Here is a 19,623-nt window from a genome sequence, read left to right as displayed (position 1 = left end):
AATTAACGTTATTTATTTTTAATAGCATTTTTTTTTTTTTTTTTTGATTTGTTCCGAAAGCCTGAAATGAAGTGATATACTGATATGTAAATTGCAGTAACGTTTCCCAGTAGTGCGCTACTGCGGTGTCGACAATTATTATTATAGGGTTACGTACTTACGTCAACATTAAGATAAGATCATAAAACTATTATCACGGATCTAATTACTGTTGCAGGTTTTCCTTTTAACTTAAATACATGTTTCTTTATCTTCTAGTATAATAATATGATTAATATTCTATTAATTATTATAGTTTAGTATAAGTAGATTTATACTTTTTTTAATGTTTATTAAATTATTTAATATCTATACCTTTATAGATACTGCACTGCAAGATTATTTTTAAGAATTTTAATGATAATAATAAATCAATTTAAAATAAGCAATAAAAATTATATTTTATATTTATAACAATTAATGAATACTTTACCTATATCACGAAAAAAAAATGTAGTTAGGTTAACAGAATTTATATAAATTTAATATAATATCTTAAGTTATATTGTAGGATAAAATTTAAGATGATATTGTTATTCTTTTGTATAAAAAAAACAGCGATTTATTACTTAAAATGTATAAAATAGAATTCATTCCAAATTAAAAAGAAAATTTATTAACCACCAATATCTTCATTTTTGACATTTACATAATTATTTAAATTGATGTGCATTTAAAATTTTTTAGTTACATAATAATATCATAACTGATAAAGTTAATTAAATAATTACAAATACTTATTGTATATGTAATTTTTACAAATCGCGCTCACATTTTTAAAAATATGAAAAAAATATTCTTTAATGTATACCTATTTGTTAAAAAATAAAAGCTTTTCAGACAGTAGAAAATTTTTAATATTGGTTAAAAACAGATAAACACAAGTGCAAAAGACAAAAGAGCCCCGCATATTTTTTTTTTTTTTTTTATCACAGAGCTTGCAACAACACTTCTCATTTTCTCAGCTACCACATTGCCATTAATCTTTCATTGTCATTTGACTTAGAAATATTTTGAATTAAATAAACATTTAGAAATATTCACTGAAACTGTTGAAATTATTCACTGACCTATACGACTAAGTGTTCACAACACTGTAATTTACATGGAATTATGTATTTCTAAAGTAAAGAATTATTATGTCAAGACAAGGTTTAAGTGAAGCGACAAAAGAAAAATGATAAAACGACCCATCGTTTTACACATTTTTAGTTAAATAATTAGTCAAATATTTAAACATAATTAGGCACAATTACTTAATTTAAATTTCAACAACAGAGTAAAATAATCTATATTATAATATTTTAAAATAGTTTAAGTACTATAAATATAGGTATTTATAGGTATTTTTTTTTTATGATTAAGTTACGCGTCTGTCTTAAAAATCTAAAACTAAAATAGTAAAATGCAATTCATAATAGATGTGGAGGTACCTACTATTAATATCAAGCGTGGTTTTAAATTGTTATTAAATCACTATTGCCATTAACTTTTTTATAATTATCCCTATATTAGTAATATATATATATATTTAGTGTTTACAATTTACAAATTCCGTGACTAAATTGGTCTTATTTATATGTTCAAAGTAAATGATTAAAAACAATAATAGAAATTATTTTTCATACAAATATTATTTTAATAGAGCAAACAGCAATAAAATGAGTAAATGTATTGTCTCATACTGATTGGTGATTACTGAATACGCTAAGAAATTCACTAAGATTTTATAGTTCATGCATTAAGTAATAATATGTAGGTATAGGTCAGTGGTCGGCAATAGGCGGCCCGCGGGCCAAATCCGGCCCGTGAAGGAAAAATAATTTGACCACAAAAAATATTTTTTTTTAATAATGCTGATTTTCCACACATAATATGTATTTTATCTATTTTATGATGTATTTAGAAATTACGATGGTGTTTATCGTTTATTACTATTTACAATAATAGCTGTGATAATACAACAATTATTAACTAATATCTGAGTTATTAGTTTTTACTGGCCCTCAACATTTTTTTTTTTTTTTGATTTTCTGAACCTCCATAGAATTTGCCAACCCCTGGTATAGGTACTTAAAGCCATTAAAATAAAATTGATAAATATTTTTCAAGCGCTAGTAATACACTGATACCCAGTGGATTATGTTGAGGATTTTTGAAAAGAGGAAGGGCCCTTTAAATTAAGTATATTTATATTGACTTGAAGTTCCAAAGAACATCGTGCATTTGGTCGAAATAAATTAATTATACCAGCGTTTCTCAAACTGTGAGTCGCAAGTCAATTTTTGGGAGGTCGCGAGAAGTAGTATTATATTATTATTATAAATTTATTATTACAATTATTATTATTATAAAGTAGTAAATAAGTAATAAAAAAATTTGTTTTTTGAAATTACTTTTTTGATTCTGTAAATTTAAAACTATGGGGGTCGCGATAGATTTTTGAAAAAAAATTTGGGTCGCGGTTCTAAAAAGATTGAGAACCACTGGATTATATTCTTAATCTTCCAATATAATACCTACGTGGCTACGTATTTTTTTTTTATGTGTTAAATAATTTTTATAACTCCCTCCCAGCATGACATCTGAAAACCACTTTCCTCCTTGGATAATCTGAATGTTTGATACGTCAGGTCTGAACACGTTTTTACTTTTTAGATAGCGTGGCCGTGAAATGGAAAATGTATAATATCAATATTGTACTCTGCAATGTACTTATACATTATGTAGTAGTCATGTGACATAAACGACGATTTTCCAATGATTTTATCTGTCACTGGACACACAATCCAAACCTACTCTTGTCCGGTCTGCGCATAGTTATAAAAAATTCCGCTGAATTTTGAAATCATCACAATTGTATAGCATATAGATCACAGTTGTTAATAAACAGGACGTGTGCCATAGGTCTTTAAATTGTAAATTATAATTACTTACGGTTGTACATATTCCGTCACGAGTACCCACTTGTATTTGTTAGCAACAAAATTTGGGCGCGACTTTGATACCAACAATTTTTGAAATTACTTGAGAAAGATGTTGAAAGTATAAATATTAACCTTAGGTAATAGGTATATAAACGTGTTATAAGATTAGTTCAGTCAACCGTTGCCGACAGCACTCTATGTCAGCGGTTTTTTTTTCAAAAATAACAATCTACACTCCTATTATCATTACCCTTTTCCCAGCCATTTATAATTATCTACGACCGCGGGTATGAAATATTAATACCAATTACCAAGCGCAAAACCTACAATAATTAAATACAATATTAATACAATAATCTAGATATAGTATTACACCTGTATTTTGAATTGTAGCGGATTAGAAGTGGTTTTCCGTCGAGTGGCGACATCTACATGGACTAACCGGTTATGTACAAGCCGATCACCCTTTCACAAACTAATGTTAGTACCGCAGTTAGGTTAGGGTTCACTGAACGTATATAACACGGTTCTTAAGTTCTAGACACGTCTAGACGGTTTTTAATTCTTTTGGTTAGTATTTTACAAATCACCTTGCGAAAAACATCGTTAAATTTGAATTCCTCTGACGATTCTTAAACAAATAATCGAGTTGATTGTTTAACGATTTAATTAATAATGTACGTTATGCAGCTGCAGTATTGATATTAATTTATTATTTATTGCATTGGAGTCGCGTCTAATCTAATGTATAAATGAGAATCATTAAAAGTTTAAAATATTACATCTTCATGTCAATACAATTTCTATAAATTACTACACTCCTGTAATCCTCTAATCGGTATATAGTTCGAGTTGTACCGGTCTCAGGTATGTAAAACTACATACATTATTGCGCCATATTATATTTATTTTTTATTACACAAATATTATATTAATAACATTTTTTAACCAAATGATGTATGCATATATCGATTAAGTTTATTCGTTATAATTTTTAATTATATTAAAATTAAAATTAAGAAATTGTATAGCCAACCTAGATGGCTAGATGGAAAATTATGCAACTTCATTACCTATTCCGTCATCAGTACCTAGTTTAGTAGTATACCTATAGGTATTTGGATGAATATATAATATAAATTATTTTTAATTAAATCCAATAATTATATCAATACTTGTTTTTTAACTAATCCCACCAAAAACATATATACACGTCATAATAGATTGGTATCTAAAGAATATATATTATATGTATATATATCGATATGATTTATATTTTATAAAAGATACTAAAATTATTATCTAACATATTTTGATATTTATTTAAAATGCATCCTATATTACTGTCAACGGTCTACCTGCATAGGTACATATTTTAATAATTAACATTTATTTTAGCCAAATATACATTTAAATTACGATTTATTTTTAAACTTAAAAGTAACCACTTAAATATAACACTTTAAATTTAAATGACAGAATTTTCATTACATTAACATATTGATTAAACATGAACATTGTAATTACTAAATATTAAATTACATAATTTATAATTAACAATAAAACCAATAATGCTATTACTCTCATTAACATTTTACTGATGTTATAACCTCGATTTATATTGCGTTTGCATTTGTATATTTATATATTATATTATTATGTATTTTATTGTTTATTGGTATTTATTTGTATAATATACCTATAAATACTTTATCAATGTAGTCGTGTAAGGAAAACTCTTTTTATATTTAAATAATTCCAGAAGGTAAAACATTGTTTTTTTTTTTAAATAACTGAAACTTACTGTCATAATATCTATATATATATATATATATATATATATATATTTATACCATATTAGTGTATAAGTTAATGAGTCACATTGTATCAAATACATTTATTAACGAGTACCTACTAATTGAAATGCATAATTAATTGCTTTAAACACTTACTGTATAATTTATAATTAATGCTCATTGCTTAATAATTTTCAAACAATATAATACACATATGTGTTATATATTGTTATAACTGATTCTAGTTTTAACTCTTTTAAGTATTATTTATAATATATTATAAATTTTAAGCGGAGCGATGAATATATTGGTTTTATAATAAGATTTGTATGTTTCTTACTATTTGTATGTTTCTTATATAATTATTATGGAGTAGTAAAAATGTTTTTTATTTAAATTCGATGGCAATATCTGACAGAAAATTGAATATAAAAGGGAGTTAAAAATAAGGGGTAAGTAAAAGATTCATAGCACTTTTTAGTAATTAAAAATTAACTAAAGAAATTAGAATATTTACGAATAATTAATTTGTAGTAAAACCGACCTTGTAATACCTAATTCAAAAACGAATTACAATAGGTAGTTGACATGTTCGCCAAATATTAATACCTAATGTGATTTTAAAAAAAAATTATTTTTTTTAAAGTTATCAATAAATTGACTAAAAGTTTGAAAATTATATTAAAATAAATACAAATTTGAGCAAAAACTTTTATAAATGTTTGAGGTTAGGTTTTCATAAAATTCCTGAAAATTTTAAAATAATATTTTTATTAAAAATGTTCATAATTTTTATTATTTTTATTTTATACCTAAATTTTGAAATTTTAATACAAGATTCCATGTATTATATTTTTTTGATAAGAATAAAAAATAAAAATTGTTAGTAATTTCATAAGTATTTTTATTTGAACGTCTGAAGTTTAAATGTTGCCTATATTTCATGTTCATGATTAAAATAACGAATTCTAATCAAACTATTTTAGTTTGTATTCTGTAAACCATAAATTAATAATTCTAAAAAATTTTAAACACTCCAGTATTACTTAAATTATCATTTTTAATTCTCAATTAAATTTTAAAAATATTAAGGCTAAATTTAAAGTATTATAAGAATTTTAGATTTTCGAATTTTTTTTATGCGTTGTTATAATATATTTTTCTTCTTGATTAAAAAGCAACGTTTATTACATTATTCCACATAAATTATTCATATAACAATGTAAGTGTATTAAATATCAGTAGGTACATAAAAAGGAAAAAATGATTTTTTTATAACCGTGTTTGAAGTTTAAATTTTGTTTAAATTACGATTTCAAAATATTTTATAGTTAAAAATATATACATTATTCAAATAGTTTGAAGTTTAAGCATTGAATACAAGGTTTCTTATGAGTATTTTTGTTACAAAAAATTAAAAATTAATTCAATTTACAGTATTACCTACTATATTATTTTAAAATAAATTACAGTGGCTTGGTATGTCGCGGTAGTTGGTCTCGGTTTCTAATAATAATATGTTCTGAGGTCAAGTATCGGCCAGAATGGCTAGCTCTCAGATGGGTTCTTAGTGACGAATCCAAAAATAATGCAAACTTATACACAACACATGTTCCAATCTTACAAACAAAACCCTATACAAGAAAAACGGGCATGACTGATTTCGACCAAAAATGTACCCTTCCCTTTTCGGCCGATTCATTTTTCGACCAAATTTAAAAAAGTCCGATTCTCTTTCGACCAAGATCGTACTCTTCTCTTTTCAAACAAAACAAAAATTTATATAATATATTTAAAAAAAAAAAAAATAATTTCTTTATATTTTTTGTAAAATTATGGAAATTTTATAATAATATGATTTTAAAAATGATTAAAAATATAAGTTGCATAAAATGTTATAAAGTAGGTAATTAATAAAATATAGAGTATTATTAAAAATGTAAAAATACCTATATATTAACATTATTATTTTTATGTTAATATGTCACAAACTTTTTCATATGGTTTAAATTGATTTATAAATTATAAAAAAAAATTAAATTTTCAAAATTACCTATTTTATATTACTATTATACTTAATAATTATTGATAAAAACCGTAAATAATTATTTTATTTTTTTATGTAATATAATTATACATATTGTGATATATTAACATAAAAATAATGTTAATATATAGATATTCTTATATTTTAAATAATTTTCTACATTTTATTTTACAACATTTTATGCAACTTATACTTTTAATCATTTTCAAAATCGTATAATTATATAATTTTATAAAAATTATATACAAATTACAAATTATTTTGTTTTTTTTTTTTTTTTATGTATATTCTATAAATTTTTGTTTTGGTCGAAAAAGGAAGAGTACGATTATAATCAAAAAGTGAATTGGCCGAAAAGGAAAGGGTACGTTTTTGTTCGAAAACGATTAGGTTAGGTTAAAGTTAGCCCAAAAAAACCTACTGTACCTTTCTACAGCTATTAGTCTTAGTTACCAGGATTAAAAGATCAATAAAAAATAAATAAATAATTTACAATCTTAATTAATAGCTAAATTAAGTATGATGAAATATACTTATATAACACTTTTAAGTTAAAAGACTGTTTTTGGTCAGGACTATATTTCATCATAATGTGTAATTATTACTGAATTCAAATTTAACACAATTTCCACTACAGTAGCCTACTCAATGATTATATTAAGTTACAATCATAGGTATATTCGACTCCTACTGTAAAATAGAGCGCAATACTATTTTTTGTATCTATAATAGTCTTAGACCTAAACTTAGTAATAATTGACAAATTTTTATCAAATCTAAAACCTATAAAAAATGAGAACCCGCGTTTCTTCTTATCGCTGTTTGTTATTATAAAAAATAAAGACAAATATATAAATGTACATTATTATTGTATTTATATAATATTGAAGATAACGGGTCAGTTATTTTTTCATTTAACGTTGGGCGTCTTCTACTATTTAATATCTTCCCAACTCGACTGTTCAACTATTGAGTTTTACTAGTTTCAGACTTGCAGTGGTTTCTGATGGTTGTTCTGAAGTGGTCGTCCGGTCCGCCGGTTGCAAATGTATATATAATTTGATACTTTGTGCTATATATCTATAAATAATAATATAATAATAGTGTGTATGGTGGTTACAACTACTTTTAAGTGCTTATAATTCTACATTAATTACTTTTATGATGAATTTTATGTATACTTTGATCATTGGTCTTTGAATGAATTGAAATCGATTTTATTATTTTGTTATAAGTTTCAACGCTGCAGCATTTATAGTACATTAAAAATTATATGTAGGTACATATTATTTACAATAGTTTATTATAATATAATGAATATTGGATACATAATATGGATTACAATTCACGAGTCCAAGGTAAACCATGTATTTGGGTATTTTTTTAATGATAAATCGAAAGTATTAAATTAATATTTAAATTAAATTTAAAAATAATCTAACAATCTAGACATTACTAAAAAAATTATAAATCTATAGGTTAAGCCGAAACTAAAAAAAAAAAAAAAATAATAATAAAAATGCCTAACAAAATTAATCATAAATTATTAATTATTATTACGTATTACGTATTGCTACGTAAAATTGGCATTTCCTCTAATTAAAATCAAGAGACTTCAAATTGTAGTGTATACTAGTAAAAAAATAACACCCATGTATTTCCTAGGATTAGTGTGTCTGTTAAACATAAATTTAATATTACAACACATATTATTTAGAAATAATCTATAAGAATGGTTTTTAGATTTATTTTTTTGGAGTTCGAAGTATTTTGTTTACATGGATTGTTTTGTTTAAAATATAAGCTACTTCAGTCACAAATATGCTAATTGTCGTAGTATGCAAGAATTAATTAGTTACCTACTTACATAATTATTACGGTTGAAGTACATAATTATAGATAGTAATTTGTATTGTACATTTATAGTGATTGTATAATAATTATTGAGTTATTAATAATAGCTCCTAAGAATAATATTATAAGACAGCCAACAAACAAGCGATACAATTTCAAAAATAAATTAATATATATTATATAGATAATTTATCGTGATGAAAAATATATAACCTGTTAACAAATCCTAAACAATCATTGATATCATATTATTATTACAAGAAAAAAAATAAATATTTTTAGCAAATGGTCGTCAAATTTACGAGGATTATATTAATAGGTAATGAAAAAAAATAATATTGTATTTTGACTTTAACTACATTTTTTATTAAGCTATCTATCTAACTGTACAATTTTAAAAATAATTTTTATCGTATGAAAAAAATGTAGGTACAATAAAAATTATAGATATTAATGATACTATAGAAATTAAGATTTATACTAATTTTATTCAACCATAGTATCTAATGTTATTAGTTGGTATTTAATTTAATTATTATAAGTTATTGATATGAGTTATATGACATTATGTTATTATCGTTTATAACTAAATTACGATTATTTCTTAAATAGTTTTTAAGATAAATGTTGAAATGTAGTAAATATATAATTGAGACATTAATTAATATTATATTTACAGAAAATACTCAAAATATCAAGTTGATAGTTCAAAATTAAATAAAACAAAATGGACAAAAGGCTATACAATGTAAACATGTTAGGCTTATCCTTCATGTTTATTTTAGCTGCAAATCAGGCAATGGGAAATATCGCAGTAAATATTTTACAAATATTATATATTTTTTTTTTTTTTTTTTTTGGTTGGAAATATATTTTGAGGAATAAGTTTTTAACTGTTTAAAATGCCTATGTTACATGCCTATGTACATGGCTGCCATCATAAGCCCGCATAATGAAATGCTAAATCACTAATACGGATATGTTATGTTAAAAATAATAATAATAATATCCAGTGATCAATAAAAACCCATTTTAACCTATTTAATTGAATAATGCTTGATACTAATTTATACAATATTCATTTTAGAAAACTTTACTGAGTAGTGTACAACGTGACTATCCTTTATTTACTGGCGATGGTTATATTAGTTTATCAATTACCTATTTTGTGTTTGCATTGGCTAATTGGATTGCTCCATCAATTGTCAATTTTACAGGATGTAAGATAGCTATGATTATTGGTGCAATTTGTTACACGTTTGTATTTATTTACATATTATTATTATAATTTATAATACACTGGCATATTTTAAAAACTTTTCTATCAGTACTAATAATGTTATTATTGGGTTTAGTATGTTTTTAGTATCATATCTCTGGTTGACTACATTTATATTATATTTTATGTCTGCAATACAAGGTTTTGGTGCTGCAATTCTTTGGACAGCACAAGGAACATACTTAACATTAAACTCTGATCCATCTACAATGTCTAGAAATACTGGAATATTTTGGACGATATCGAATATAAGGTTTTGGATTTAATACATAATACGCCTTTTATAATTTAAATATTAAATACTTATGTATACAATTTATTATTTATAATTTGAATTATCTATGTATAATTTTTGTTTATGTTTTAAGTATGCTTTTAGGAAATGCATTTGTATCTTATGCTCTTCGCGATAAAAGTGATTTTGATGATTCAACCAGAACATTTATATACATTGTACTCATAATTGTAAGTGCATTTGGTACATTATTATTCTTATTTTTACGATCTCCTGTAAACCAAGAAGGAACATTGAATGAACGAGTAGAAATAATAAGTTTTACTCAGGAAATAAAAAATACCATGTCGCTTTTTTTAACCAAAGACATGCGTTTATTAAACATAACATTTTTTTTTACAGGTTAGTAGAAAAATTATTTTCAAATGTGCATATTATTTTTTTATTTTTTGTTATTTTTTCTATATTTTTTGTATAGGTTTAAGTTTGTCTTTCTATTCTAGTGTCTATAGTTCAAGTATTGGATTTACTAAAAGAATGGGTTTCAATAGTAAACAGCTTGTGGGATTATCCGGATTATTTATTGGCATTGGTGAAATTCTAGGTTAAAACATTTAATTATTACTTTGAAGATTTAAATACATTCAAGCTTTTATAGGAGGTTTAATATTCAGTATTTTGGGCCAAAAGACTTCTGACAACAACACTACCATAAAAGGATTAAGTCATTCAGCAGTAATTGCAATAGGTTTTATTGTAAATATTATTACATATGGTTTGATAATTATAAATTTACCAGACGACTCACCATTCGGTGATACAACTGCATCTTCGTATATTAATCCTAAGTAATTTATAAACATTTTTTTAACATATATTATTATCATATAATATGCATATATATATAATAAGCACATTCATAGTTATATACAATTTCAGCCAGTACCTAGCAATTTTCTGCAGCTTTCTTTTGGGTTTTGGCGATAGTTGTTTTAATACTCAACTTTACAATATAATTGGACTAAAGTATCCTGAAAATAGTGCTCCACCCATGGCTTTGTTCAATTCCATGGAGGTATTTGCTTAGTATTTAATAATTTTATTACCTGTAATATTTATAAATATTAACTATTTTATTGTTTTTTAGTCAATAGCAGCTTCTATAAGTTTTTACTATAGTAATTATTTTGGAATACATTTCCAACTAATATTATTGATGGTCTCATCAACTGTAGCTGCTTTAGCATTCTTCAAAGTGGAAGAATCTTCTGATAAACGGTGAGATAAGTTTTGTATCATTCAAAAAGCGTACTATTATATCATTATTATAAATTATTAGATGACATCTTTCATGAACTTATTATTCCGATACTTTTTCATTTGTGTTGGGTACATTCAATTTTAACTTTTGTAGGATCAGTACTTTGGGATCTTGATCTACATATTTGATTTAATTGATTAATTACTAATAAGAAAAATTAAAATAATATCTTTGTACTGAGTTAATTTTATTATTATTATCAAATACCTACATATACTTTAATAGATATTTAATATTTGCTTGATTAAAAAAATATATGGATCATGAAAAACTTAGGTAATCATTTGATTAGTTTTATTAAATTATTAAATCAATTAACTTTTTGATCTAATAACCTACAGGTTATTACTCATAAAGTGAAGTGAAAAATATTTTAGTATGCCTTCAAAATTAAATGATGGATGGAGATAAGAATCTTAATTATAATAGGTGATTAAGGTTTGGTAATAGTTTATTAGAATACTTTTTACTATTTTTACTACATTAAATAACAATATAATTTTAGAATATAAAATATTCTTTAACATTCGTCATTAAAGTTAACTTAAAATATTTTTGTTAATATATGTGATTTGATATAGTAGATTTTTCTCCAATTTTTTTTGTTGAAAAGTATTAATAATTAATTATTAACCACGAGTTAAATTATATTATTATACTAAATATTTGTTCTAAAATTGCTTATTTAGTATTTATACAAATATCTAATTCCATACAAACGGTTAATACTATTTTTACCAATTTTTTCCATGCAGCATACACTTATTAATTATTACTCTTCTAGTCTTAAGCTATTTATAATTATTAAATATTTAAATTTATTATAGTTTAATTTAAGATACAATCAACGTACATCAAGATCAATATTCTCACTTACTCTCGGTTATGTGTTTACTCACTATTTAATATAACATTTATAGTGCTAATGTGCCAAATATATTTATTATTTTTAATAAATTAAAAATATTTATCTACAGAAATGTACTTACGTATGTATTTGTTCTATTTGTTTACAATTTGTTATTATTTTTTTTTTTTTAGATATTATGAAGCAATTTAAGATTTAAACATTCGTTAAATGAAATATTTGACTCATCATTGTAAGTCAAGTGAATCGTTCATAATTCCTATCATATTTTGTAAAGAAATATATGACTTATATACCTAGCGTGTAATAAAAATAAAAATCTCAAATTTGTTATATCAAAGATATAAATAGTCAGCAGTCAAGTAATATTTCATAGAATTATTAAATTTATTATATTAAAGTACTAAGTAAAATACTAAAAAAATATACCCTAATATTATATGGGAGTTAAATTATATTTTAGACTTACAATTTTAAATTGTACTACCTATAATAATTGCTATTAGTTTTAGTAATAGTATGTATAATATATCTAGTCATATTCCACTTTATCTAAATCATGAGCATTCAATTCATAATTTAATAGTTATTATGTTGTCTAGTCATTATTAGATAAATAAAATATTGAGAATAATATAAATATATGAGAATTTATACATTTTATATTAATTATGTGATACATTTAAAATTAGATTTTTTAGTTATACGTTAATAATGTATAATTTTATTATTGATGTAAAAATATTATATCAAAGGTCTTGAAAAAATTGTAATTTATGTTTTTTTTTTTGTATTTACATTAAAAGTTGTTATCTTATAAACAGCGAAACGATTTTAAATGCTTAATTATTGCATTAATTTATGAATATTATAATATAAATTATAACTGAATGAATGCTATTTAAGCATATATATATATATATATATAATTATATATGTATAACAATTAATATTATACAGAATATATATTAACCATGCAAAAAGGCCTAACAAATTTAGTTCGTTTTATAATCAACATACCATAGAAAAAACCAATTTTAAAAAGCGAATACCTTCTGTTACCTAATTTAATAATTTCAATTAAATAATAGAATATTAAACCTATAATAAATCAAAAAAAAAAAAATGTTTAGTATAATTTAATGCACTAAATTTTATTATATATTTTATTTTGTGCGAAGCAATAAATGTATTAGTTTTACATTGATGAACTTTTTACTATTATTATTTTGTGTGTGTGTGTGTCTGTCATAACTTTTTAAAGAAATAAAACTGATTAGATTTTTGATGTTGAGGGTTATTTTTGATTGCTAATTAAATTTATTTGATACTTTTGGAAATAGCTATGTAGAGATAAAACACTTAGAAAACTTTGTTTAATTTCGCTTAAGAGTTAAGCTATCTGTTAAATAATTAATAAAAATATCTTCGGCTAAAACTTCAAGTAATTGGAATTCATATGATAAATTTATCATATATTATTATATATATTTTTGTATTATATTATTATATTATAATATTATGATTATATTATTTACCTTAACGTTTAATATAATCAACATTTTAATATTATTTTATGTGACTTATTAATTTTAAACGTAGTTTTACCTTTTGTAAACAATTATAATGTTCGCATCATATTAGAGTCTACGAGATCAGTACATAGTGACCATAGTGCTATATATATGAAATGTAATGCTATGTTTCTAATAAATAACAAAAAAAATATTAAATAGTAATAAATAATTATTTTATTTTGTCTTGAACTTTTAAAGCTGAAACAGTCAGCATTCAGTTCAATGATTTATTACCTTACAGTCTATAAATTAGACAAACAAAAAAACTAAATATTTAGGTACCAATACGTCGTGTACTAACAATGATATGGAAATGCAACTGAATGCGTAACTAATTAGTTGACAATATTTTGATGTTTATTTATTTATTTTTTACTTTTTATTTGCCATCAATAAAATGTACCTATAATATATTCTTACGGTGAAATAAAATATATTGTTTAGAAATTTAGTTATTCATTTTATAGTTTAAAATGTTTAAATTTTTATTTATCAATATAATGTCTAAATTTATTCTTATGTTATTCATAAGTTGTTTAATACACACTTAAGTATAATAATAATTAATAATATTATATACGTGGAGGTATTTTAAAAGATTTTACTTTCCACGTAGAATTAACTATAGACGAATTCATAACAATCGGTTCTTATGCATATGATAATATGATACATTGATATGTATATGTAGAATTTAAAAATATATTTTTTTTGAGTTGGTACCGTTTTTTTGGTCAAAAGAATTTGTACAATTCAAAGTTTATTGAAACTATTTCAAGTTTACATGTAGGGATTAAATATCATATTTGTAAAAACATGATTGTATTCATACATGATTCAAATGGGCCTAATTGATTAGGTACCAAATAAATATAACATTAATAACATTTATTAAGATTTTTATATTCATTGTATATAGATTTATTCTAATGTTGCGGGAAGGGAGGAGAATGAACTATAAATTTAAAATATCACGTTTTACATATTTTTTATTCATGAATATAAATGATATTCATTATATTATAAACATGTCAAATTGAAAACAATTAATCTGTAAAATACATGTTTAAATTACAGGTAAATACATTTATATTTTATCTTAAAAATTCAGTCACTGTCATCGTTACAAAATTACAACTTTTAACTTTCTTATTCTCTTCATCCATTTATAATTCTTTTATATAAATGTTTGGATAAATTTTTAAATTCTTCAAAGTCTAAAGATTACCAAATTTACTCTCGATGTTCAAACTCCAAATATTTTGCAGATTATTTTATTCATTTTGTGTTCACTATTATACTTATCAATATATTTTTTAATAATTTTAATCGGGAAAAAAATGTTTCTACTAGTACAGTTCGTACATATAAGAAAAAGATATAAACGTAATGATCTTTCGACTAAAATATAAGTGTACTTTTGGTACACTATTAGTTATATTTGATTCAATTATTAGAAAAGTGTTTTCATACTTATTTTCAATCGATATAATCAATAATAGACACTAACGCAATACGCAAAACTAAAAAAGTAAAAACTGTTCAAATTAATTTTTAAAATCTAAATTTTAATTTATAGTCTTCATTATTAGCTTTTTTTATGATATTACTTTTATAATAATCATATTAGCCCCTAATATTTTGGAACACAATTTTAAGATTATTAATTAAATTAATTAAATATATTATATTTTATATCTATATAATATGTCCTCTGATATGGACTAATATCTTTCCAAATATTTAGCCATTACGTAAACATTAGAATATCATGTGCTAAAAACAATAGAGCAAACAATAGAGCATTAAAACAAAGATTTTAAAACGTTGGACTAAATTTGAATCTGTGCTCACATATTTTGTTATTGTTATTATATATTATCAGATACAACTGAAATAAAATGAAACGTAAACAAATTCTAAACTTTTTGTCATTTATAGGAACTAGAATTCGAAAAAGAAAGAATAATCAAAAATATTAGATATTTCTAAATTTCTGTGCTATTTTATTAGGTACTACGGTTCAAATTTTAAGCCAGGCTTCACATTCAAATCATATCATTTATTTAGGTTTCAGATACCGAGTGCTTTCGGATAAATTCACGCGTTCAAACATCGGAATACAAAATTTAAACAGACTTTTAGATGTTAATAGCAGTTATTACTTAAATTAATATGGATTAACACGAGTGTGACTTGTAGACCGTAGTTCAGTGAAAAATGTTCCTAAAAAAGTATTGAAAGAGTGATCAAATAAATTACTTAAGTATATACCATAAGTCATAACTCATGAGAAAAAAATTTCTCGAATATTATTATGTAGTGATTATTATTATTATTAATATATTTTGCTTACGTCGTCGGCGTGCGTCGGCCGACGATTCGGACCGACCACGACGACAACGAAGTCTTATTATCATAATTTTATTATCAGATGACAGAGAAGAGAAGTAATTCTGTGTCATTCTGTGCCATTCGCTTACTCTATGTTATGTAGTGTGTGCACGATAAAAATAAATGTTTTCTTGTTTTATTCTTATTTTCTTTTCTTTTTTTTTTTTTAAATGAATGCAACCACTCTCCCATCAGTTTTCAGAAGTGGAATACAACTGAATAAGTTATGAATGTGTAATTTTTTTGTTTACCTATATGAAAGTGAATTTTAACCAGTATGCCAAAAAAATAAATGCGAATGTCGGAACTGTTACATGATCCCGTGGTAACATGAATGAAAATAACAGAAATAACACTACCACGATGAAGGACTTGAGAATGAATACTTCATTTACACTTCATTGATGAACATCAACTTGAGGACGATGTACAAAGAATTAACGTTGAAACGAATAATAAATCGAAGATACACAGGAAGAACATGTCAATATACCGAATGTCAACATAGGTAATATAAATGGGAATACACTACTTAGTTCTTTCGTTGTCACAAAACACCATGCTTAATGGAGATGTTGAAGTCACAACAGGCTAATAAATCATCGAACGATATGATGATTGCCAAAAAAATCTATACCAGTTTTTAATGGTCTAACAACGGGTGCGCAAGCTCAAGATTGGCTACGGACAGTGAATGGTGTCGCAAACCTACATCGTTGGCCAGATAATTTTAAACTTCAGTCCGCGCGTGCAAATTTAGATGGTGCCGCCCGTCATTGGTTTATGACGAGAGATAATGAGGACTGAGCTGATTTTGAAAGTCGATTTCGCAAAACGTTTATCGGTGTGGTGATGACAGGCGATTACTGAAAAGAGATGTATCGCAAAGTCCAAATACGAAACGAGAATTTACGCGAATATTTTCATGAGAAAATGTATCTATGCAAGCAAGTAGGTCTATCTTTCTACGAATCGAAAATACAAGTTCTGGAAGGTCTATATGTGAAGGATTTGAATATGTATCTATTGGGCCGTGGTCATCAAGACGAAGACGACCTATTGGACGACATGGTCGAGTATAAACGATTAAATATATCACGTGCTATACGTTTTGGCCAATTGTCAGTCAATAGTAAAGACAGCGGTTCACATACGCCTATACCACGACAGCAGAATGATACGCCTACACCTATACTAACGAAGAAAGAAAGTTCGAACAATGCAACAACAGATTGCGAGGGAAAACCAACATTCAGATCTTATTTTAATTGCAGCTCGAAAGCACATATTTCACCCTAGTGTAGTAGTGTCCTAAACCAAAAAGAAAAAAAGGAGCATGTTATGAATGTGGTTAGATGTCACACCAAATTGGAAGTTGTTCAGGACGTACGAGACAAAATCCCGATGCATCAACAAGAAAACAGCCAGGGCCAATGAACATCGACGTAACACTGTAACAGATGACAACGTACCAGCCGTTGACTACCCGAAGTCGTACGAGGAACAGTGCCACATCAACGTTCTTGTTGCCGAACACAAAGTTTGCGAAGTCAAGTTCAATGCGGTGGTCAATACAGGTAGCCCTATCAGTCTTCTAAAATGTGAGTCCGTTCCTAATAACTATTCTGTAATTAAACCGGTATGTAATAGTAATTTCTACGGAATTAACGGGGCTAAGTTAAATATATTAGGTGTTTTCGTAACTAATGTCACAATCGATAATAATTAATAATGTTATAGATTTTAGATTTTATACTGTACCAAATAACACCATATCATCTGATGCTATTTTGGGTAGAGATCTCCTGTGTAAATCCGGATTTAGAATTGGATTTGTAAACAATAAAGTTAATATTATTAATCTAAATAGCGATTTCATTGTGAAAGGTGTCGGCGATAATTTTAGTGAAATATTATGTATTAATAACTTTGGCCAAGATGAAAATAATCGCAATAGTTGTTTGTTAAATGTAAATCCCGATTTAGACACGGAGATAAGAAATGAGTTTATTAAAATATATAATGACTATAATATTATTTTAAAAGAAAACGTAGTATAGCGCGACAGTAATGTAAATTTTGATATGAAAATAATTTTAAAATACGAACAATTATTTCATTTTGCCCTAGACGCCTGTCGTATAGTAAACAAAATAAGTTACGTGTTATTTTAGACGAGTTATTGTCTGAAGGAGTGATAAGACCTAGTAATAGTTCATATAGCAGCCCGATCGTTGTAATCGTACTAGTGAAAAAGAAATCTGGAGACTAGGTTGGGCATAGGCTATAAAAAGCTTAACAAAATAACAATTAGAGATAATTTCCCGACACCCCTGATAAGTGATAAACGATCAGTTAGACCGGTTACGTGAAAAGAAAATATTTACTTTATTAATTATTAGATTTAAAGAATGGATTTCATCATGTCCATATATTGTGTGGAAAATCTATGCCGTATACATCTTTCGTCATTCATAAATCCACGAATTTCCACATGGGCGTTATTTTTACAAAATTATGATTTCAATATTTTTTACCGCCCGAACAAAAATATGCAACATGTAGAATTGTAGATGCATTCAGTAGGTGTCATGCTATTCTAATTTTAGAGTCTAATGCGTTTGAACAGATACTCGCTCTTAGGCAAAATACAGATGACATTATTCAAATTCGGGACGAGTTGCTAATAAAGGATAGTAAATTATTCGAGTTACGTAATGGATTGGTATACCGGAAAAAAAATAAAAATGTTAGATTTTACTTACCTAAGTCTATGGAGTCGAACGTTACACGAACGTGCCATGGAGATATGGCACATGTTGGGTTGTTAAAGGTTATTGAGAACATTTCGCGCATACCAGATAAAAATAAATGTTTTTTTTTTGTTTTATTCTTGTTTTTTTTTTTTTTTCTTTTTTAATGAATGCAACCACTCTCCCATCATTTAAAATGACTTAGTCTTTCGAAGTTCTAATTGTATTTATGTCTTTATTATATATTAGTAGTTATTTAATTTCTTTTTAAGCAATTATTTATAAAAAAATAATTTAGTTAAATTGATTTTTTTAAGGCTTTTTATGGATGTTACGAGTTTGGATTAATTTTAATGCAAAGCACTTTATATAGCCTTTGAAATTTGATCACTCTATGAAACATGAAAGTATTTTCCACCATGTTTTTGTTTAAAAATATAGGTCACGCGAAGATTCCTTAAGTAATAAGCATTGCATAGAATAGTCAAAATTTTAAATTTAAGTTTAATTAAAATAATAAAAAATAGTAATGA

At 24.9% G+C, this 19,623-nt stretch overlaps 1 protein-coding gene across 4 annotated transcripts; it reads left to right on the top strand.

Annotated features, from left to right (window-relative positions):
- Positions 1-3,469: 3,469 nt before the first annotated feature.
- Positions 3,470-12,807, top strand: LOC112604177 (UNC93-like protein MFSD11). Of its 4 annotated transcripts, none has more exons than XM_025353085.1 (10): positions 3,470-3,833; positions 9,343-9,477; positions 9,751-9,920; positions 10,019-10,195; positions 10,311-10,579; positions 10,656-10,781; positions 10,836-11,025; positions 11,117-11,252; positions 11,325-11,455; positions 12,540-12,807. In XM_025353085.1, exons 2-10 carry the CDS (start codon positions 9,391-9,393, stop codon positions 12,556-12,558), a joined length of 1,305 nt encoding a protein of 434 aa, XP_025208870.1. In that variant the 5' UTR covers positions 3,470-3,833; positions 9,343-9,390; the 3' UTR covers positions 12,559-12,807. The 4 variants fall into 4 exon arrangements, with proteins under 4 accessions (XP_025208870.1, XP_025208873.1, XP_025208871.1 ...); XM_025353086.1 differs by lacking the exon at positions 3,470-3,833 and adding an exon at positions 7,720-8,084; XM_025353087.1 differs by lacking the exon at positions 3,470-3,833 and adding an exon at positions 8,146-8,167.
- The last annotated feature ends 6,816 nt before the right edge of the window (positions 12,808-19,623 follow it).

This window comes from Melanaphis sacchari, unplaced genomic scaffold, assembly GCF_002803265.2.
Source record: "Melanaphis sacchari strain LSU unplaced genomic scaffold, SCAv2.0 Contig11_pilon_pilon, whole genome shotgun sequence".
In the NCBI taxonomy this organism is placed as follows: domain Eukaryota; kingdom Metazoa; phylum Arthropoda; class Insecta; order Hemiptera; family Aphididae; genus Melanaphis; species Melanaphis sacchari.
This window is presented reverse-complemented; position numbering and strand designations above follow the sequence as displayed.

Coding starts and splice junctions, on each gene's coding strand:
- LOC112604177 (XM_025353085.1), top strand. CDS start 9,391: ATGGACAAAAGGCTATACAATGTAAACATGTTAGGCTTATCCTTCATG. Junction 10,196..10,310: donor TGGACGATATCGAATATAAG/GTTTTGGATTTA, acceptor TTATGTTTTAAG/TATGCTTTTAGGAAATGCAT. Junction 10,782..10,835: donor TGGCATTGGTGAAATTCTAG/GTTAAAACATTT, acceptor AAGCTTTTATAG/GAGGTTTAATATTCAGTATT.